The following is a 23,336-nucleotide window of genomic DNA, read 5'->3' on the forward strand; positions in this document are numbered from 1 at the left end:
AAAATTATACTTTGAATTTGATCATATATTTTAGTTTGCTAACAATAGTGATTTGAAGCATAAAAATTTAAAAAATAAATTTCTACTATACGGATTGGTAACCGTATAACTTATACGGATCGACAGTCCGTATCAACTATACAAATTGACAATTCATATGAACCATACGTCTAACTTGTATGTTTCTTACAACTTATCAATCCATATACATATTTGTTGTAGATGTAAAAATACTACCTTTTCTTAGCCATTTCCACTGCAACACCCACCACGACCTCAATACAGCAGGTAATCAACCACCGTGACAATACATGTTGACAAAACCAGCCATAACGAAACAACAATCCCAACCTCCAACAAATCAGTGAATGGTGCAACAACAAAACGAAAAGGGAATGAACAAATAAGAAGGAAAAACAGATAAACTAGGAATTAATGAAAAAATGTTGAATGTAGAAGAAATTTGCCTCGTACAAGAAGCAAAACCCATAATTTAAACTAGACCTTTCTGATAACATTTGCAAAGTTCAAAGCTAAAAAGGTTGTGTTAGTCCACCCCGCTTCTTACACGGACCAAATAAATTGGTTCGCTCATGCCCCGCGAGTCAAACGGGCCGGTCCGCAGACCTAGTTTTAAAAGAATTTTAATAAATATACAATACAATCAAATTAAGTTCAATAGAGATGTAAATAAAATCTCAATAATTAGTCAATTACATCAATAAAATAAATAATGTCTTAATAAAAGAAAATCCAAACAATAAATCTAAAATATGAAATTTAAACATCTCCGACAACAAATGATTCCATATTTGAAGTAGTTTGAGTCTTCTCCATCTCTACATTTAAGAGTACAACAACAATGAATCAGTCCCATAAAAAATAGGATAAAAACAAATTCTAGAGAGAGAAGTGATGGTGGGTCGAGGCTATGCCGCTGTGGCATGTCGCGTGACTACGTGAGTGTGAGTCGCGTTTTGTTTTCCTTGTAAGGGAAAAAGTCGTATGACTTGCGTGCGTGTATGACTGCGTGGTGGAGAAAAACTGCTAATTACGATGTGAGCTATTTTTTATAATAAAAATATATTGAAATATCTTTAAAAATATTTATTTAACAATTATTTTTAACTTAAATGATAAGAATTGATATTTTTATTATTTATACCTTGCAAATATGAAAAGGATAGATTAAAAGAAAAAAGATCGAGAAAATATCAAAAAGGAAGATTTTTAGCATATTATCACTTATCTTTTTTTATCTTAATCTTTCATTTCTGATATCTTTTATTTTTCTTATCTTATCCTTTTTTATCTTTATCATCTTTTAATTTAAATCTCTTATTTTTATCTTTAAATCTTTATCTTATCTGATATATTTCTTTATCTATTATTTTAAAAGGAAAGTTAAAGTGAAAAAAAAAATCAAACCTAATATAATTGAATCAGGGTCACACAAATCAAACCTAATGCGGACTGCGGGTAACCTGCGGATTCCACAGGCCAAACCCGCATAGTCCACGGGTTAATCAGGGCAGATCCAAAAATATGACAACCATGGACCGTTTAAAAAAAATTGGTCTATAATCCAGGCGGACCGCAGGCCAGTCTAAGGACCTGGACCCTTTTACCCATCCCTAGTTACTTGAGACTAATCTCTGTGCAGTTTAATAAATACATTGGATTTAGGTGGCGTAAGGAAAAAATTAACGCATTCCTAATGGTTGGTTTATCAAATCAGGTTTTAAGAAAACCAAATTACCTAAACCAATTTCATATGGAGAACAAAAATTTAGATATTATCACGAGAAATTCCATAGAAATAACATGTCCTGTCTAAATCAGGAACTCCCACCAGATGCCAAGTGGTGATGCGCCTAAGATTCATGAACTCCCAAACATGTCTACAGCAAACAAGCGAAAAGCTCCTCCCTAAACATGGGGTGATATTTGACTCATAAATGTCAAAGGATGTAACTTTTCAGAAGTGAGAATGTTTAAAGCCCTAAGCCAACTGTACGGCCATCTCTTCGTCGAAGGCCTGCAGTGTATTGTTTCTCTAGGTCCATCTGAAGTTCCTTCTCCTTCTCAGCACGGAGACTGTCATTACTACTTTGGTTGTTGAAATTCTGCTCCACTTTTGTTTCGCCTCTCATACCCTACAATTTGCCATAGGCACGAGCACAACCTCAGACTCAAACTGAGTTAGTTTGTGAAGAAACTACAATGGTGGAGTGAGTCATTCAAAAATACAAGTAAAAATCCCTTCATGTAATTATTGGGTCAGAATAAAGCAGCGGCTCAATCAAAACTTACCATGAGTTTGTTGAATTTTTCTTGCCTCTCACGATCAGAAAACATAGCTGTATCCCAACGATGGCCAGACTACAATATTTGGCAAGAGCATTATTAAGCAGCAATTGCATTGTTAGTAGCAAGATGTAGGAAATGCAAAAATAAATGTGTATCTATGCTATTTCTCATGTCATAAAACAGGAACACTAACAAATCCTGCGACCTCAGGGAGAGGTCATTCAGAGATACATCATCCCCTAGGATACCACTACTCTTCCACTTATTACATGCAACCTCGACCAAAGATACATTTTTTAGCAATATGTACAATCTTTTATTTTATATATACAATAAAGATAGGCAGACAACTTTTCAGGTCAATGCTATAGGACGACTTATACCAACAAATCAACCTCTAGCATAAATTAACAAGAAACACTTGCATTCGTTAACAAGAGATTAGACAATTGTCGCAAGGGATCCCATTCAATTGAAGATCATTGCAGCTTAAGTCAGACTAAAATCATGTTTAGTTCAGTTTCAGTTTATTTTGGAAAAATTACTAATTTTTTCAGTTTTCTGGGAGTTTCTGAAACGAAGGAAAAAAAACTCCCATTTTTTCCTCAATTTTTCCTAACCAAACATGCACTTAATGTTTCAACTTAAGTGAATCCATGTAGCTCAAATAGGTACCAACTTTACCCTCACTGGGCCTGAGCTTACCTAGTTCAACGTTCACAATAAAGCATGTGGACAAAATTGATGAAGGTTGGTTGACATCACGTGCACAACTGAAGAAGACTTGTTAATGTATAGAAAACATGAATCTATGCGACCTCAAAAGTTGCTAACAACTATACCATATTGTCAAGTATCTCCAAAATTTAAGAGGAGCATGCTGAAATGATAACCAAGAATACACAATATGCAAGGGAGAGAAAAGGACACCACACCGTACTCGTGTGTGTTAAATTAATATCTTGAAATTGGAAACTTCTATAACACACTAAACTTTCAGCCACATACATGGCAACATCTTTATCATGACTCCTAATAATACTCCCTCTTCCAAATTTTTGTGGGGCTCCTAATGTTAAATGAGTAGGGTCCTAATATTTTTTTGGACATGTGGTTAAAAGAAGATAGTCCAGGAGTGCCTGATTAGGATTGGTACTTGAAATACTGGTACTTTGATAGGCTAGTCTTTGGGGGTACACCATGATTCGAGGAAGGATTACATCATGTGTCCTCAAGAATTAGCATCATCTGTCTTCAAGAATTAACTCCACCTCTTCATGAGTCTTTGGGGGTACACCATGATTAACCACACAAAAAGCACTGCTGAAACAGTGGTCAGACGTGTTGTCACGTGCCAGAAATAAGATCAGCACAACAACTGTTTGGTGCAAGGAACACACGTGTGTGAGGGCATGTTTGATGTCCGTTTGCAATGCCATGAGCAGCACCATGTAGATCGGTGGACAGGGCTGCTGCTGGTGGGTTCATCAGCTGGAAAAGTCGCTGGAGTGCAACAGCAGCGGTGGCAATGGTTGCTGGAAAGGTCTCCAGAGTTGCAGAAACAGGTCGCTGGAATAAGTGTGACGAGCATAAAAGGTTCACTGGAATGTGGAAATAGGTTGTTGAAAGAAGGGCAACAAGTAGAGAGGTCCACCGGAACGCGGAAACAGTGAAAGAAGTTTGCCAGAAAAGGTGCCACGAGTTGGCCCGGTGGAGCATGATTTTCATTATCCCTCAGGCAGGCTCTGGATACCAGGAAAATGAGAGAAAACAGAGGGATATTTGTCTGGAAACTGTGGGTCAGAGTACACAGCGGATGCTCATTTATATAGATTGATAGTAATAATTACACATAATTAGAGATTAAGTTTCCCCTAAATCAGATCCTAATCAAATCTATATATTAAATATTTCTAATTCTCAACAGATGGAAAACAGATGTAGCACCTCTATAATTGTAGCCTACTGCACTGTTGCTCACTGTACCTTCATCTATAACATTCTAGAATTCTCTATATTATGTTAGGATCATTCATCAAAGCTCTTCTGTTGACATTCTATAACAAACGGAGTGGCTGAAAGAAAAATTAAGCATAAACTTGAAGTTCTGCAAAACTTGCTACTTCAAAGCATGGCACAAAACTTAACAGAAACATTTTTTTATCAATAGAATGCCTAGCAAAGTTTTGAACATCAAAATTCCTTTTGATGTTTTCACAACTTTCCCAAATAATAACTCTCATGCACTTTACCTAATGTTTGGATGTATTGTTTTGGTGCATACCCAGGAACCAAATCAAAGTAAACTTGACCCTAGAGCAACATTCAAGTATTCTAGCAACAAAAGCACCACTCGAAATGGTCTACCCAAATATGTGTGGTCCAAATGGAGTCAATTTCACTTGGAGGTAATCACTATTTCATTTCCTTTCCTGACCTTACTAGGAAGCTAATGGGTATATTTGATTAAAAGAAAAGGAAAAGCATTTGAGGTGTTTAGAAGGTTCAATGCAATGGTGGAGAAGCAGTGTGGTCGATCCATCAAAGTCCTCTTAAAACATGAGGGTGGTGAATACACCTCAAATGATTTTCACTCCTATAGGGATAAGGATGGATTAATACATTAAGTTACTGCTATGATACACCTCAACATCATGGAAAGGCTGAAAGGAGGAATAGAACCTTGATGAACATGGTTATATGTATGCTTAAACGTAAGTGAAGTTGTATTTACAACAGCCTATGTTCTAAATAAAAGTCCGACTAAGAACATATATTATGTGACTCCTAACAGGAAGAAAACTCGAGTAAGTCAGCTTTAAGTATCTGGTTGTCTTTGCTTTAGACATGCACCAAATGAAAGAAAAAAAGAAGTTGGATGATAAGGGAGAGCCAGTGGTATCTCTAGGGTATTCATATTCAATTGGTGCATACAAACTATACAACCCTATTAGTAAAATGATAGTGTTGAGAAGAGATGTTGTCATTGATGAGAGCGGAGAGTTGGGAGACTACAATTGAAAGTGATAAAATTACTATACCATTTCAGCTTGACATGCAATTTGAAAATTGTCCAGATTGTCAAACCCAATGTTAGAATACACACTCACAACACAGAAGAAAAGGGAGAGATGGGTATTGAATCTGAATTTTTATTTCTCATTTTTGTGTATCACATTGGGCATCCATATTTATAGTACTAAGTTACAAGTAGTTAATTAACAACCCACTAACTACCTAACATATAATCACTAACTGAATTATCTGCAACTCTCCCCCTTAATTTAGATTAGTAATAGATTGCACTTATATCATGTCTCTATTTGATAAACTGAGAAGAGAAATGAGAAAAAACTAGAGAAAAGTGTAACGTTATTATTGTGATCTGAAAAGTTTGTTAGAGTTGGTTACAACAGAGATATATATAGACCTCTTCCCCTCTAAACTAACACTAACGGACTCTGATTTCCTAATCCTAGTGAGGTGCAGTTAGTCGAAGCTAACAGCCCTTACAAACATATAATCTGCTATCTAACTAACACTAGAGGGGTGTTGTTAGCAAAAGCTAACAGCCCTTACAATCATTTTACAAAACTGTTTTGACAGTTGTACAAGTACATACTCTAATACCCCCCCCTCAAACTCAAGGGAAAGAGTTTTCAGAAGAAACACTCTTCACATTGAGTTTGCCTTCTAAGAACTTGAAATCTTGACACAGAAAGAGGCTTTGTTAGTACATCAGCCCACTGATCCAGAGCTGGAATATGAACAATAGAGAGCTGCTTGGCCAGAATCTTTTCTCTTACGAAGAAGACATCAATTTCCATGTGTTTTGTAGGACTGTGAAATACAGAGATGTGAGTAATAGAAACAGCAATCTGATTATCACAAAAGATCACAGTAGTGAATGGAACTTGTAATTCTATTAGTAGAGCATGAATGCAAGTTAACTCAGTGAAAGTTTGAGCTATGTTGCGATATTCAGCTTCAGTACTGGACCTGACAATAACTTTTTGTTTCAAAGACCACCAAGATATTAAGTTTGGACCAAGAAATATAATTTCCCTTGAGGTGGAGTGCTTGTCATCCACATCTGATGCCCAGTCAGCATCACAGAATGCACGAATAACCAAGGGCTTTGTAATAGAAGTAGGCCATGAAAAAAAGTGCCCTTGAGATATCTTCAGATTCTTTTCACCACTGCCCAGTGAGAGTCTAGAGGGGCAGCCATAAATTGACAAACTTTATTGACAGCAAAGCTGATTTCGAGTCTATTAAGGGTAGCATATTGTAATGCACCAACCACAGATCTATATAGAGTTGGATCATGAAAAACATCAACACCATATCGAGATAACTTGCAGTTGAAGACCATGGGAGAAGAAATAGAATGAGCCTCAGCCATGTGAGTTTTGAGAAGTAAGTCACGAATGTATTTACTTTGAGTCATCAGGATAGAATTATTGGATAGGTACTTGATCTCCAGACCCAAGAAATAATCCAAATGACCAAGTTGCTTGAGAGAGAATGCAATGTGTAGTTTGTTTGTGAGCTGCTGAATTAGAGGTCAAGCTACCTGTGAGGATTATATCATCCACATAGACTAGAAGGTAAACAATATGCATTTGTTGCCAATAGATAAATAGGGAGGAATCACTCTTGCTCCCAACAAAATCAAACTGCAACAGTGTAGATTTCAGCCTGTCAAACCATTGCCTTGGGGCCTGTTTCAAGCCATAGAGAGTTTTGTTGAGCTTGCAGACTAAAGACTTATCTGCAACTTCAAAACTAGGAGGTTGTATCATAAAAACAGACTCTTCAAGAGACCCATTCAGGAAAGCATTATTCACATCAAGCTAAATCAATTGCCACCCACGGTACAGAGCAAGAGTGAGAACAATTCGAATAGTGACAGGCTTGATCACAGAAGAAAATGTCTCATGACAATCAAAACCATGAATCTGATGAAATCCCTTGGCTACCAATCTTGCTTTGAACCTGTTAATAGAACCATCAGCATTTTCCTTTACCCTGAAAACCCATTTACAACCAATGGTTTGTCTATTAGGAGGAAAGGGAACTAAGTCCCAAGTTTTATTCTTCAAAAAGGCATCATACTCTTGCTGCATAGCAGCAGGCCAATCTGTATTTTCTAGCACTTGTTTCACGGTTTTAGGTTCAAAATGGGTAAGAAATAAAGAAGGATGTAGTTTAGGATTGTGAATTCCAAATTTAGACCTTCTTTGCATAGGGTGTGTATTCACTGGTATAGAACTAGGTGCTGAAACAGACTCTGAAGTGGATGCACCAGGGGTAGTAGACTCTGTAACTTGAGGCTGAATAGAGATAGGTTCAAAGGAAGGGGATGGATGAGGCACATACATAGAGGTGACGGGGGAATGAGCTGGTATAGGAGAAAAACCAGGGGGAACAAGAGGAACAAAGGCTGAATTAGAGGGTGACATTTGAGAGGACTGAGGCGTAGAAGTAGCAAAAGGTAGAGAAAGGTTGGGATTGAGACTGAAGTAGGAATCAAGATTTTTAATGGGTTTAGAGGAAGAGGGAAACAGATCAAAATAGGAAAACCTTAATTCATTAAACAAAACATCTTTGGAAATGTAAATTCTGCCAGATGAGGACAAACATTTGTAACATTTGTAGGAAGAGGAATACCCCAAAAATAAGCATTCCTGAGATCGAAAATTCAGTTTGTGTGTATGGTATGGTCTAAGTAAAGGAAAACAGGCACAGCCAAAGGTTTTAAGAAAATGATAATCAGGATCCTTATTAAACAAGGTAACAAAAGGGACAGCAAAGTTGAGGGAAGCAGTGGGAAGCCTGTTAATCAGATAGACAACTGTAGTGAAGGCATAATCCCAAAACTGAAAGGGTAAAGAGGCATGATGCAACAATGTGAGGCCCAAGTCAACTATATGTCCGTGTTTTCTTTCAACCACACCATTTTGGCGATGAGTGTGGGGGCTGATTAGTCTGTGAAAGATGCCATAGGAGGCTAGAAGAGTATAGAAAGGTTTGTATTCACCCGCCCAATCAGATTGAATACTCTTGATTTTGGTATTAAGCTGCAGTTCAACCATAGACTTGAAAGCTTGAAAAACAGAAATAATTTCAGCCTTGGACTTAATAGGAAATATCCAGTTGTACCTAGAGAAGGCATCAATAAAGGACACATAATATTTATGACCAGCATATGAAGTGACATGAGAAGGTCCCCACAAATTTGTAAAATTAAGCTCTAAAGGGGAGTAAACAGAAACAGAATTGTGATATGGTAATCTATGAGATTTGCCCATACAGCAGGAAGAACAAAAACCTGTGAAATTTTTATTCGATGGAGAAATGTTACAATGAGTGAAGATGATTTTCATTACATGACCATTAGGGTGGCCTAACCTAGCATGCCAGAGATTAGCAATACTAGAAGAAGAAACAACAGAATTGGAAACTACACTAGAATTATTATTAACAGTAGCAGCTGAACTAGGGAAGTCAGTATTTGATGTGAATGTATGCATACATAATTTTGATGATGTCAAAGAAAAATCTAACAAGGCTGCTTCAAATGATAAGCATTTGCTTCAAGAATAATTCAAGATTGCTTCAACAAAGAAAGCCTTGTTTCAAGATTCACTAAAGACCAGCATATCCAGTTGTACCTAGAGAAGGCATCAATAAAGGACACATAATATTTATGACCAGCATATGAAGTGACATGAGAAGGTCCCCACAAATTTGTAAAAATAAGCTCTAAAGGGGAGTAAACAGAAACAGAATTGTGAGATGGTAATCTATGAGATTTGCCCATACAGCAAGAAGAACAGAAACCTGTGAAATTTTTATTCGATGGAGAAATGTTACAATCAGTGAAGATGATTTTCATTACATGACCATTAGGGTGGCCTAACTTAGCATGCCAGAGATTAGCAATACTAGAAGAAGAAACAACAGAATTGGAAACTACACTAGAATTATTATTAACAGTAGCAGCTGAACTAGGGAAGTCAGTATTTGAAACAGAGGTTGAGCTAGACAACAGCAGAGGAGAGTTGGCTTGAAACTTGAGATTATGAAAGGAGTAAGGTCCATCAGCACCAACAACTCCTTGAAGAAGAACCTTGTTGGTCTCCTAAGATTTCGCAAGACATAAGTGAGGATGAAATTCAAAGAAAACAAAGTTATCTTTGACAAATTGACTCGCACTTAACAAATTTTTCGAAATTGAAGGAACATGTAATAATTTGTGAAGTTTAAATGTTATGCCAACATCATTAGGGAACACAAAGGATGAGGAACCAGTATTAGAGATATTTAAACATTAACCATTGCCTATGAAAATCTAATCAGGTCCATCAAAATGAGGGAATTGTTTAATATTCTCTGAGTCACCAGTCACATGAAAATTGGCTCCAGAGTCTGGAATCCACGTAGAGCCAGCAGGACCATTCCCATGAGAGGAGAAATTTGAGTATAGCACTGGGTTGGTTGGGAACTGGAACAACAGGTTTGGAATTGGGATTAACCCAGGTATTGAAGGCTCTGGCTGAACTAGTGGAGTAAGGAATGAGTTGGAATGTGGTAGGATCAAAGAAGGTGAGAGACTCATGGACTGAAAATTCATATCAGACCTAAAATGGAAAACATTGGCAGTATGTCCATATTTAAGACAAATTTGACACTGGAATCACCACGACCACCACCACGGCCATATGAACTTCGAGAACCATCAGAATCACCAGTTTTATACAAGTTTTTGTTGCAAATAGCCTTGAGTGTAATCAAAGGACGCAAAGCTTATCACTTGTGCATCTCTGTTGTAGCACATAAGACGAGTTTCGTGACCATAAGAGTAAAGCTTCTATCTCTGTGACGGATGGAGTGCACTTCTTACTCTCGATTACAGAGATTATCAACGTCTAATCTGACGACAGTCCTTCAAGAAGCGCATCAACATACTCCTCGTGACGAACAGGCACTCTGACGCCTGCAAGTTCATTAACATATCCTTTGATTTTGCGCAAGTACTCATCAATCGATTTTCCGTCAAGTGTAACTGCGCGCATCGCAGTGCAAAGTTGTCGAGCACGAGACTTTGTATGGAGGCTAAAGTACTCATGAATCTTCTCCCAAACTTGATAGGAATGATTAGAGCCAAGAGCGCACAATAGTACGGATTTTGAAAGTGTAGATTGAAGCCAAACAAGGGGCGTTTGATCTTGAACCTCCCAAGTTTCATAGTCAGGGTTCACATGATCAGAAATTCGATCGTCCTTCGTGAGATAGAGAGGTGGAACGATGGGATTGACGACGAAACGTTGTAACTTGTGTGATTTAATAACTAGTTCTACATTTTAACGTCAGTGAAGATAGTTTAAGTCATCAAGTTTTTCAGCAATGGAGTTTGGGAACGACTAAGAAACGAGGTTCGAAGGAGCAGAAGCCATGAAAGCACTGATCTAGAACTTGCAAAGGGGCAATGATTACGAAAAAAGGCTCTAGATACCATACTCGATAAACTAAGAAAAGAAATGAGAGAAAACTAGAGAAAAGTGTAACTGCTATTATTGTGATCTGAAAAGTTAGTTAGAGTTAGTTACAACACTAACAGACTCTGATTTCCTAATCCTAGTGAGGAGCAGTTAGTCGAAGTTAACAGCCCTTACAAACATATAATCTGCTATCTAACTCTAGAGGGGTGCTGTTAGCAGAAGCTAACAGCCCTTAAAATCATTTTACAAAACTATTTTCACAGTTGTACAAGTACATACTCTAATACTATTCAACTTGAACCAGACAATCTTAAGAGGCTTTGTTAAAATATCAGTCACCTATTCATTAGTAATAGGGTATTTCAACTCTAGCTTCATGAGCAACAGGATGTTTAACCAAAGTTGACTGACTTGTTGTCTATTAGCATCTTCATAGTCTCCTCTTCTAATCTTCGATTTTGACATCAAATCCTCAAACCACAAGCCTTGACAAGCTCCCATTGAAGTTACAATGTATCCAGCCTCACATGAGGACAATGCCACCATTGACTCCTCCTTAGAACACCACCAAGAGCTCCAACACATACCCTGCTGTACTTTTTCTGTCACTTTTATCACCACAATAATCTTAATCAGTAGCCAAATACTTCACCAGTCACATTTCTGCCATGGTTTGAAAACAACTTATAGCCCAAAGTGCCTTTCACACATCTCAATATCCTCATAGTTGCAAGCAAGTGAAAAAGCCTTGGATGATCCATAAATCAGCTAATCAAACCCACTCCATAAGTTATGTCAGGTTTGCAGCTGCACAAAATCTCAATGAACCAACAATTTGTACAAGGTTACATCAACTACATTGTCATTTCCTTCTTTAACTTTGTACTATAATCAACCGGTGTTTGGGAAGAATTACAATCCAGCATGTGAAATCTTTTCAATATTTCAATTGCATACCTCCTTTGATGCATGAAAATTCCATCATTTGTAGTGACAAATTCCATCCCCAAAAAATAGGACAGTAATCCAAAATTTGTCATCTCAAACTACAACATTATTCTCCTTTTAAACTTATCAATTTCTGTTGCATTGCTGCCAATGACCAGTAGTTTATCTACATAGAGGCTGTTGAATATCAAGCAATAATCTTTCCTTTTAATGTTATATGGAAACTGTATCTTTGATTTAGACGAAATGTTATCTCCTCTATTTATTTGTAATCAATACAATAATACTATATAAACTGGCATCTGAGAGGTCTCTAGACACATGGTGTTTTCTGCCTTTCTACAAGGTATCTAGAGCCTCTTAGAAAGGCAACCTCTAAAAACGTGCTTGCCCAGAGGACCCAATGTCCCCAAAGAAAAAATTTTCCGCGAACCATGAGCTTTATGTCTCCAGTTCGAATTTCTGTTTGTCGCCACTATCCCTTAAGACATTTCCGACGAACCACCCGCCATCCAACAACTTTTCTGGCACCGAAACCATCGTAAGGATCAGTGTTTGCCAATCTAAAGAACGCCGTTGATGGCGTCCTTTTCCGGTCACAGGCACGGCCTTATGCGTGTTTTTTCCACACGCCAAACAGACATGCTTAGACGTGCACTGTCAGCACGTGTAGTCTCTGTTCAGGCAGCATTTTTCACGCCAACGACGCCCCCTCCTAGCGACCCAATCCCTGGAGTTTGGGGGCAATCAGAGTTGCAGTGCTTGCACCCCCTTTGTAATCTAGACTTCCGCCTTATCGTTCTTTGTTGTTGCAGGTTCTGTTCGTGTGTCTGATTGCATCTTCCGGAGCCACTAAAACATCTAAACTTGAGGCCCTACTTTCAAACTTCACACTTGTTAGATTACATAATATTCTCTTATTTATTATTAGATAGCAATTAGGGATTTATTCCTTATTACTCTCATTATTAGATTGATCCTATGTAATCAATATTGATCTTATTTTCTCCTTATAAATAAAGGCTTTGTGTGCTCGTCCAAGGCACACAGTTTCTATACAAATTCAATATGGTATTAGAGCAGATTGTTCTTATTTTTGGGTGAGGTATCACAAAAGTCGTGTCTCACCGGGGACCCATTGTCCTCGGTGGGCCCTTCGCTCGCCATTTCTTTTCAATAACTAGTTTAAGCTTTTCTGTCCACTAGCAATGGCCACGGCCGAAGCTCCATGACCTTTCTAGTGAATAACCCGTGGATCTTCTTTCTGCTGATCTATGCTGCACCATTGACGGCATTTTGAAGAACCACCTATGCGTTCTCACACATGTCTTTTAGTTGCACAAGCCCTTATCACAGTGAACAGAACTGCATTGTGCCTCTGCCCTTGTTTGGCAGCCTTCCCAACGCCCTTTCGTCGATGCCTACCTACAACTATCGATGCCTGTCTTTGATGACCCAGATGCCGCAACCGCACCACCATCTGCTGCCACACGTGCCCCTATGCACATGCATCTCACGCTTTCAATGCGTGCTCTTTTCACAGGTGAACCGTACCCGTCAAAACTGTGGGCCTCCATTGACTGGTGTCGAGCCATCATTTATTCAGCACGACCACACGGCTAGAACCGCCTTTCCTTTCTAATAGGTTTACCACATTTGTAACAAGCTTGGTTCATATCACATATATGCTCCAGCTTGAGGGGGAGTGTTAGATTACTTAACATTCTCTTATTTATTATTATAGATAGAAATTAGGGATTTATTCCTTATTACTCCCATTATTAGATTCATCCAATGTAATCAATATTGATCCCATTTGCTCATTATAAATAAAGGCTTTTTTTTTTATCGACAAAGATAATATATTAGATAGATAAAATGCAGTACCAGAGGTACTGATATACATATATATTAGACCTTACTGCTGGTTCCACAGTCAGACAGTCCTAGTCTAAAGGAGAACCAAAGTAAGGAATAAATTAAATATACATATGTTGCCCTGCATACTATTCTAGCCTCTACTGATACAAAAACCTTGACTAATACTACTTGACCATTGGTTAAAATGGATTGTGAAATCTTTTTCAAAACCCCTTGTAAATAAAGGCTTTGTGTGGTCATCCAAGACAGTTTGTATACAAATTCAATAACACTCCATGGACAAGTTGGACGATTCCAATTACTCTACATGGGCTTCCGACATTCTCCTTTGGATTAGTGGTCTAGGGTACAAAGACCACCTTACTTCTACTGTTTGATTCTGTACCAGAAGCTGAACGTGCTAAGTGGCAAAAGATTGACGCCCAATTGTGCAGTCATCAAATCCACCATTCACCATTCTATCAAACTGATTTTTCACCCTCATGCTATGTGAGAATTGATTTGTTAAGAAGCAAGAGCTCTCTCTACACTAATGACACTCAGCACCTCTATGCATTGTGCCAAGAGTTCATGACCCTTTTGCTCCACAATGGTTTAATGGCCCGATGTGCACCTATCTTGGCAAACTCCATGACTATAATGAACCTTTCCTTCCTAATGCTACGAAACCTGAAGAAGCCAAGAAGAAACTTGAAAACCACAGTACCTTCTTCACAACATTTACCAAGAAGGGAGATGGTTTGTTGTGACAAAAAACAATATCTAGGGGGATTTTCAAGTCTTCTCCTCAATGACAATGGGGCTTCTTTAGGGCACCTTGTTAGAAAAGCAAGGGAATTTGACAGTTCAAGTCGGCAACGTGAAGATTTAAGGTAGATGGCAGTAAACGGTTCTTGCAAGGAAAATGTGAAGATTTGACAATTCAAGTTGGCAAGGTGAAATTCAAGGTAGATGCGTATATGCTTAACTTGGGTGGTCTTGATCTTATTTTGGGAATGGAATGGCTAGAAGCTTTGCACGAAACTAAGACAAATTGGAAGAAGAAAATTATGTGTTTTAATTAAAATGATCAAGTTGTTACCCTCAAGGGATGCAACATTGGGGGGACAACCACGAATTACAGCCTTGCAACAAGTTTTGTAGACACTTGAGTGTGACATTGAAGAAATTTCACATTCGACATAAGCAGTAGAGTAAAACAAACTCCAAGAGCAACAGTTACAGAAATTTGAATTGATTTTTCAGGACTTTCAACAGATCTTTCGAAGGCCAAGAGGTTTGCTTCTCATAAGAGACCACGATCGTGCAAATAGTATTACAAGCAGGAGAAAATCCAGTGAATGTGAGATCATATCAGTATCCTTTTGCCACAAAGATGAATGAGAGAACAATCAGTTCGTGATCTATTGAACACAAGACATATTAAACATAATACTAGTCCATTTTCTAGTCAAATAATTCCAGTTAAGGATAGTACATGGCATATGTGTGGATTATATAGCCCACAGCAAAGTTACCATTCTAGATAAGGACCCAATTTTGACGATTCATTAGATGTTGGATGAGTTACACGGAGCTTAGTATTTCATCCAAATAGACCACAAGTCTGGTTTTCATCAAATCCAAGTTAAAGATAAATATAAAATTTCCTTTCAGACTCATGGAGGTTATTATGTGTACCTAGTCATGCCTTTCGTCCTCATAAATGCCCCATCAACTTTTCAGACACCATTGCTGTGAAAGTGTGTATTGGTTTTCTTTAGCAACATTTAAATTTAGTCCTTCTCAGCCACAACATTTGTCGCATCTAGATCATTGATACCAATTCCCAGCTTTTTGCATTGAGGACAAGGCAGCTCCTCAGAAGGGTGGTATTGATAAGTACCGAAGCCCAAGTAACCCAATACAAAGATGGAGTTGTTGACCTGGTAGTTACTAAGGTTAGGACTAGTACGCACAAGCCCGTGTTGGTATATTCCCGAAGGCCCAAGAAATCCTATAGCCTGGGTTAGATGAGAGAGAAAGAGGGAAGGAAATCATTTATTATGTTAGAAAAGAGAGAATCGGGTAGTAGAGAAGGATCTTTCTCGATTGCTGGATAGTTCAACATTAGCTTGGGGTTAAGGGAAATCTTCCTTAGCTGGGAGCATAGCTCTGTTTCTTCTAAAAAACCAGGTTCCTATCAGTATTCCTACACAATAAATTCAAAGTGTATTGCAGAACCATTAACTATCTAAATTGTAAAGCACTATTTCCAAAGAAAAAGAAGCCTAGAAATGTGAATTACACTTGCTAGAATAGTTATTTTATTATGTCAGCTGTATAAAGTTGTCTTAGCTGTAGACTTTTCCTCGTGTTTCCTTTGTAAGCTACTTTCACATTATAAAAGAGACAGCTGGGTGTTGAGGGTTAACACAACTCTATTTCAGATATTTTCTATCTCAAACCCTTCACAATGTAGCTCCTTAAATTTTTCCAAGGTTGATATCAGAGCAGGTCAATCCCGCTCTGCTTGTGGTTCGCTGCCAGCTGCCGTGCTAGGCTTCAGTCAGTGTCTGCTGCCGACCACTGTCATTGGCGCTGCTGTCCTAGTCTTCGACAACTTTTCTGGCGAATTTCAGATCTGGCTAGCCCTCTTATGTTTATCTTTTCTCGAAGATGTTTATGGCCGACGATCCCACCATCATATGCGCCTCTCACCTATCTCCCCCGGTCATCTCCTTCCTTTTTTGTCAGATCTACTTCTCTCCGATGAGATTCAGCAGACCCACTGCCACCATTGTGCTCATCTTCTTCTGGCGAGCCTGACCATGTTGTCAGCCACCACTGCCGGAGTTGTCACTGTTTAACTTTTCTAGCATCTTTTCACCTATAGATTCCATTTCTGTTGTTCTTTTCTTCTGAAGCCCCCTATTGGATCTCCACTATTGGTTTAAAAGCTTCCAAATCTTGCTTTTAAGAAAGTCGGAACTTGCTTTGAATTTTCTAAGGCTGATGGGTATTCCAGCTCTCTCTTTCTAGCAATATTCCCCGACTTCACCATGATCCCTAAGTTGTCTTCAAAATATTGTTAAGCTTCCAAATCTTGGTTCTAAGAATGTCAGAACTTGCTTTGAATTTTCTGAGGCTGATGGATATTCCAACTCTCCCTTTCTAGCAATATTCCCTGACTTCACAAAGATCCCTGAGTTGTCTTCAAAATATTGCCATTTAGTGGATTTCAAGTATTTATGTTATAAAAACTTCGTACCCCATTGCCCAGAGGCTCTTCGCTATGCGAAGGTATGGGGGAGGGATATTGTACGCAACCTTACCCTTGCATATGCAAGGAGGCTGTTTCCGGATTCGAACCCATGACCAACAAATCACCAAGTATTTATGTTATGTTGGGAAGAAATTATTTTCTTGTAACAATCTGAAGCTTAGTAAGCTTTAGCTTGAGGGGGAGTGTTAGAATAGTTATTTTATTATGTGTTGGACAGCTGTATAAAGCTGTCTTAGCTGTAGACTTTTCCTCTTGTGCTTCCTCTATAAGCTACTTTCACATTATAAAAGAGACAGCTGAGTGTTGGGGGTTAACACAACTCACTCAGATATTTTCTATCTCAAACCCTTCACAATGTAGCTCCTTAAATTTTTACAACACTAACATAGTCCATTTCAACTTCATGGTCAATCATTAAGTATCAATCTCCAAGAAAAAAAATTACTCTTTTATACCATATGCAAAGGTAAGAACGCAGCCAAAAAAAGAAAAATATAAAATACCTCTTCAGTAGGTGTACTCCTTTTGCCACCCCACAACAGTTTCTTCTTTTGGTCAGTAGTCAAGCAACCAGCCCCAACTAAGTTCCTATTAACTGTCATGCACCAAAATTTCCAGATGAATACAATTTGCTTGTCATCTACAATTAAGTTCCTATTTCATTCTCATCTATCAAGTTCTAGATGCTTGGCTAAAATCATTTTCTTAAAAGTTGAAAACTTGGAAACACAAATCATTAGGAGAATTCTCATGTATCAAAGTCTAGATGCTTCACTAAAATCATTTTTCTTAAAAGTTGAGGACTTGGAAACGCAAATTATTAGGAGAATTCTCATGTATCAAAGTCTAGATGCTTGGCTAAAATCATTTTTCTTAAAAGTTGAAGACTTGGAAACACAAATTATTAGGAGAAAGAAAAAACCAAACCCACGGCATACATCCAAACCCACATCAATTCACCTTCAGTAAATGTTAAAATTAAAATCGTGAACCTCCAATCTATCAGAATCCAATCAATCATAGAAAACTGAACATATGTTCATAACCCAAAAATTTCAGGATAAGTAGTATACCCAATTCAGCAGCTCTCATGGCTGCAACTTTCGCAGCATCTAGGTCATTGTCACCATCAAAGCCACTGGTCTTGGCAGCCCTTACATCTGCCTTGCTCTCGTGAGAAAGCTTTGAACTTGAAGTCTTACTTTCATCTGCTTCAATACATGAAAACGAAGTAATACAATAATCACCAATAATGGTACAAATCATATCAACCATCAGTACAAAAAATATGTAAAAGATACCATCTTTTCTATAATTGTCATCCTTGTCAAGATCAAACAACTTTAGTTTCTTTCCAGAAGATTCTTTGTCTTCAATACCACACTGCTCGCTTGCTTGTCTAGTTTTCCAGTCTTTACCCTTCCCAGTCTCAGTATCATCATGTTTTCTTTTCTCTTCCCATGGAAGGTTTTGATCATTTGACTCCTTCTGTTCACTCTTATAACCTTCTTTTAAACTAGATTTACCACAGTCTCTTTGGGGACCTGATTCATCTCTTTGGTTCCTTGACTCTGAATAACAGACTGCCTGGTCACTTCTGTAGTCCCCTGAACTTCTGCGGGAATCTCTTCTTTCATTTCGACCATCCCAGTCCCTTGAATGCCCCTCCCTCTCCACCTCATCATACAGTGCATGCCTCTTGCTAGATGCAGATTTATCATATGAAGAATCCATATCTTTATATTTCTGATGCTCCAAGTATGTTTCTCTACGTTTTTCTTTGCTTCTATGATCAGACCTGTCATATTTGTCATGTGAATACTTTTCCACACTGCGCTGGTAGTTTTTTGACCTGCTATCACTCTCATCTCTCATATGATCATCCCTTGTCTCATGTCCAGAACGAGACAATAGCTTCTCACGATATCTGTCTTCATTTGCATACTTATCATGCCGAGAGTGACCATAGGAACTCTTGAATGACTGTCTATCAGAATGTCTAAGAGAGTCACTGCTTCTGCCATAGTGATTTCTTCCATACTGTTGGTCTTGTTCCCTGTCATCATACTTCCTAGAATGGTGAGAGACTCTTGCAGAATTTTCTCTCACTAGATTTGGACTTGAGCTATGTCCATGCCTAGGACTAGCTGCAAATAAAGAAGGGCATAAATTTATTTATTCAAACCTTACGTCATAAGTAGAATAGCTTAGCATTGAATTTTGTAACACTAAGATCAGTATTGCAGGGTCATATTATGCAAAACACTTTCATAGAGATTCTTATCGCAGCAGAGGGACACTGATATTAGTGCATACCCAAAAGCAAACTTTTTGAAAAACAATAAGCAATGCCATAATGTGCAATGAATGGTATTCAATGCATATAAGACAAGAACTAGTAACAACATGTTTGCTTTCACATCTTCATACGTTGTGTGTTTAACAAAACAAAGATTCACAGCTTCTACGGAACTGAAGGTAATTAATGTGATTTTATTAGTATATATGCATTTTGGCGTGTCCAAACTCCAAACACGCACTAAAAAAATTAACCAATATGAATAGTAAACCTTTATGTGACTATGAAAATAGAAGAAAATTTGGCTTTTCAGAAGAAAAAACAAAAACAATAAGATAAAAGAGACAATAGGAACCACTGTATCCTGATTTGATACAAAATCTTCAGTTCGATACATATCACAATGGCTTTTGACCTTGAATCATTTGCTGAATCATGTGAATCGCTTCTATATTGGAGGAATTGCAATTCAGAGCCATATTGTGCAATTCTTGCACAGCAGGTTGGGCACACAGAGCATGTCAGGTCACACAACTAGTGATACGAAAATGCAGCTAACAGAGGAAGCACCAACAGCAAGGGTGCAGAAGGGAGAAGAGACCAGGAGCAAGAGGAAGGTGGTGAAGCCAACATACCTTGAGGATTACGTTTGAGGGTAGTTTTGGAAGAGGGAAATTAGGAAGATCAATTTGTTTTGCAAGTTTGCCCATGAGGGAGCAAAATGCCACAAGTAGGATTTGGTGCAGATAATATCCGCCACGGAAAACCGCCAAAGGATAAAAGGGTTGGCGTTTTTTCGAAAATCCGCCACGGAAAACCGCCATGGCGCCGCCATGGCCGCCATTTAACAACACTGATCACATCATTATCACTACCACCACCACTACTCCAAAAAAAAGATATAAAGAAAAAACAAATTGCACCCAAAACAGAAAGGATAAAAGAAATATGGCTCCAAAATTTAGGATGGGATCTGAACCAAATATGAAAAGGACCAAAGGAGTAAAGGCTGGTAACAAGACTTCAGGTTCAACTCAGCGGGACAGATTCTTCATCCAAGGGCAAAAAAAGAAAATATCAAAATAAGTTGTTACAGCCAGATGGAGAATGGATTTGGGCCAGTAACAATGGTTTCTAGCCAGAAATGTGGCATTGCTATTTGAGACATGACTGAGAGCCATTGTGGCATTCCAATCTACATGCCACAATGGTGAAACACAGCCCCACAAACCATGGTGGCGCACAGTTCTGTTTTATTACCTGATTGTAGTATTTATCAGTTTGTGTAATCACTAGGTCTGCTAGTGAGTCAGCTACGAATTGCATTTTTAAAAAGTATGTACTGTTATAGTACCTCTGGTACTCATTAATGAATATATTATATTTTTGGCTGATCAAAAAAAAAAAAAAAATGGTGGCGCACAATAGCTGAGAAACTATTAACTACTTTGTACTGGATTACCTAATCATTCCTATCCTACAACATTTAAAATATGCAAGAACATGCAGATGTAGTACCATTCCAATTTACTTGTAGAGAAAATATAAAAATTATAGGCTAAACCAAATGGATAATATAAGTATCTTTTTAAAAATTAGTCTAATCACAATTTCTGGCTAACAAAACTAATTACAAAAATTTCTATTCAACCATACTTAGGGTGCTTTTATTTCAAGTTTTACAAAATTATTCCCGGGAGTGTGAGCCTGGAAATGTAACATTCCCATGTTTGGTACAAGTTAAAAAAAAATATTCTCAGGCATTATTTATTACAAGAATCCATATTACACATGTTTCCCCTCTTTCTACTCCCATGTAAAAAGGGTGGGAATCTTATATTCTCATGGAAATGGAAGTTATTTTCTAACATGACTTTCCACTTTCCCTTTCTTCTATCTTTTTCTTTTTAATATTTTTATTTTAATTGAAATAAATTTAAAAATATTCCAAGGAATTATAAGTGGTTGCCAAACGTCTTTAACGGGAATAATATTCCCAAGAGCATCACTCCCATAAATATCATTCCCAAGAATATAATTTAGTCGACGAAACAAACACCCCCAAGAAGACTAAAAATCAGATTTCCAATTAAGAATAAATGAAGTTCGGTCCTTCAAATTTAGAACTATAACTCATGCCACAACATCATATAAGATTACAAGTGCATAATTCCTGTTAGGATTTATGCTTCTAATTTCTAAACATACATTCTAACAATTGAGTGTATAACTGTGTATCCCTACCTTAATAAGAGAAAAAACTATTCCATCTATAGGGGAATTAAAATTCATGGCATACCAGCTAAAATATTCTCCAAAAACACTGACCACATAGATAGGAAAAAGAAATAGAATACATAAGCTATTAGTCAATTAAAATAGCGCAAGTGTTTTAAAATTTTCTAAACAGAAACCCCATTCCCCTCTTATGCTAATAACAATCATACAACACAGTATCAGTTTTCTAAGATGCATAGGGAACTGCTGTCAAGTCAGAAAACACAGTGAATCAACCTTGAGTCTATCTTAGAAATTAGTCTTAGGGCATAAGTGCATAACTCAACCCCACAAAATCGGTTTGTAAGGAGAGGACTGCCCAAGCTTTATAAGCTCTATTAGATTCATATCTCTAGCCAATGTGGGACTAAATTAGCACCCTTGAGACTGCAATTAAGGCATCAGCTCCCAAAGAGGCCACAGCTAAGGCAGGCTAAGGGTGACTGGCCACAATTAAGGCAGCTATCCAACAGTCTAGTATTCCCATAAATTAGATAATTTGGTCAGTGATAAAAGATATTAAAAGTACCACCTATCTAATTTCCATCACAATAAGTACCAAGAATGAACACCATATATTAAGTTTCAAATGCCAAATTACCAATATTGGTTGCAAATAAGCATCAAATACCATTGTAACTTTAAAAAGAAATAAGATCAACAGCTTAAAAGATCCCAACCATCAGGTGAGGGTGATCCTTCAACAGGTGACCGACGCCGATAATTCCTATTAGCTGCATCACCAGAAGGCTTGCGAAATGCATTTTTTGTATCAGAATTGCAATGAGGCAGAAACGGTGAGTTTGAATCCATCATGCTAAGCCTGTAATTGCACAAACACAGTCGGTAAGAAAAGACTAGTGCAAAAAGACAAGGCAAAAGACTAGTGCAAAATTTCAGAAATAGACAGAAATTAGGGGTCTAGCTAGCAGTTACAGTGCCTATTAAACAGACTCGTAAATAAATTAATGCCAACCTCTTCAACCAAGGGCTAGTCCTACTGACATCGAGGGTATCAATTTTTCGGCTTCACTATTTCAACAACACAGCAAAATTAAAATACATATAAATAAATGGAACTGTTAGCTTTTGAATAGCAAAAATGAAAGATTCAAATTAAGAAAAACAATCCAGAAATTCAGCACCGCTTCGAATTTTTTAAATAAAATGAAAGAGTTAATCGCTTCAGTTCTCTGGGTTTTCCTAAGTAATCAAGCAAACGAAGAAAAAATAAATATAATCCAAAGATTAAATGTAAACAAGGCAAGCATCAAATTTCATGGTCAGAAAAACGTAAAGAGAAAGAAACGGAACCAGCTACTGCGAGGTTTCGGAAGATGACTGATTCGTCGGAATTTTGGTGCTTGTAATTGAAAGCAGAGAGAATGAATAGATGCGCAGGAAGCCACGAAACCCTTGATTGATTCTGCAATATGTCGTTTCAGTTCGTTTGAATGAAGAAGAGCGTTGCGCCTTTAAAATAAAAAGAGAAAAAATCGGAAAGAAGAGACCTGAGCGGCGATAGATATTTCACCCCCAAAAATGATATTTTTTAATTTTTAACCATACCTGGTTAATATTTTAATTCATGCATTCTACAGGTTAAATTTCCACCAAAATAAAATTTGTAGGTTTAATTTAATGCATCAATTTAATATTATTATAATAAATATTAAATGATTTAGATAAATTTTAATAATTTTATTTGTGGAACAACATCAAATATATTTTAATATAATAACTATTAATATAATAATTAATAAACTAAGGTCCCTTCATGATGATGGTTAGTTTATGATTTTCGATATGTAATTTTTAAAACAAAACGCACTCAGTAAAAATAGATCTT

At 37.5% G+C, this 23,336-nt stretch overlaps 1 protein-coding gene across 10 annotated transcripts; it reads right to left on the minus strand.

Annotated features, from left to right (window-relative positions):
* Positions 1-1,773: 1,773 nt before the first annotated feature.
* LOC100806966 (arginine/serine-rich coiled-coil protein 2) lies at positions 1,774-23,004 on the minus strand. 10 transcript variants are annotated; one of them, XM_006575124.4, is made up of 8 exons: positions 22,802-23,004; positions 22,464-22,519; positions 22,168-22,310; positions 18,213-19,058; positions 17,985-18,122; positions 17,415-17,506; positions 2,314-2,382; positions 1,774-2,185 (listed from the first exon to the last, which is right to left on the minus strand). In XM_006575124.4, the coding sequence occupies exons 3-8, from the start codon at positions 22,301-22,303 to the stop codon at positions 2,150-2,152; spliced, it is 1,317 nt and encodes a 438-aa protein (XP_006575187.1). In that variant the 5' UTR covers positions 22,304-22,310; positions 22,464-22,519; positions 22,802-23,004; the 3' UTR covers positions 1,774-2,149. The 10 variants fall into 10 exon arrangements, with proteins under 10 accessions (XP_006575187.1, XP_014623222.1, XP_006575186.1 ...); XM_014767736.3 differs by having other exon boundaries at positions 1,774-2,218; XM_006575123.4 differs by having other exon boundaries at positions 1,774-2,191; positions 22,802-23,003.
* Positions 23,005-23,336: the final 332 nt, after the last annotated feature.

The sequence above is a fragment of the Glycine max genome, chromosome 2 (genome assembly GCF_000004515.6).
Source record: "Glycine max cultivar Williams 82 chromosome 2, Glycine_max_v4.0, whole genome shotgun sequence".
NCBI lineage: Eukaryota > Viridiplantae > Streptophyta > Magnoliopsida > Fabales > Fabaceae > Glycine > Glycine max.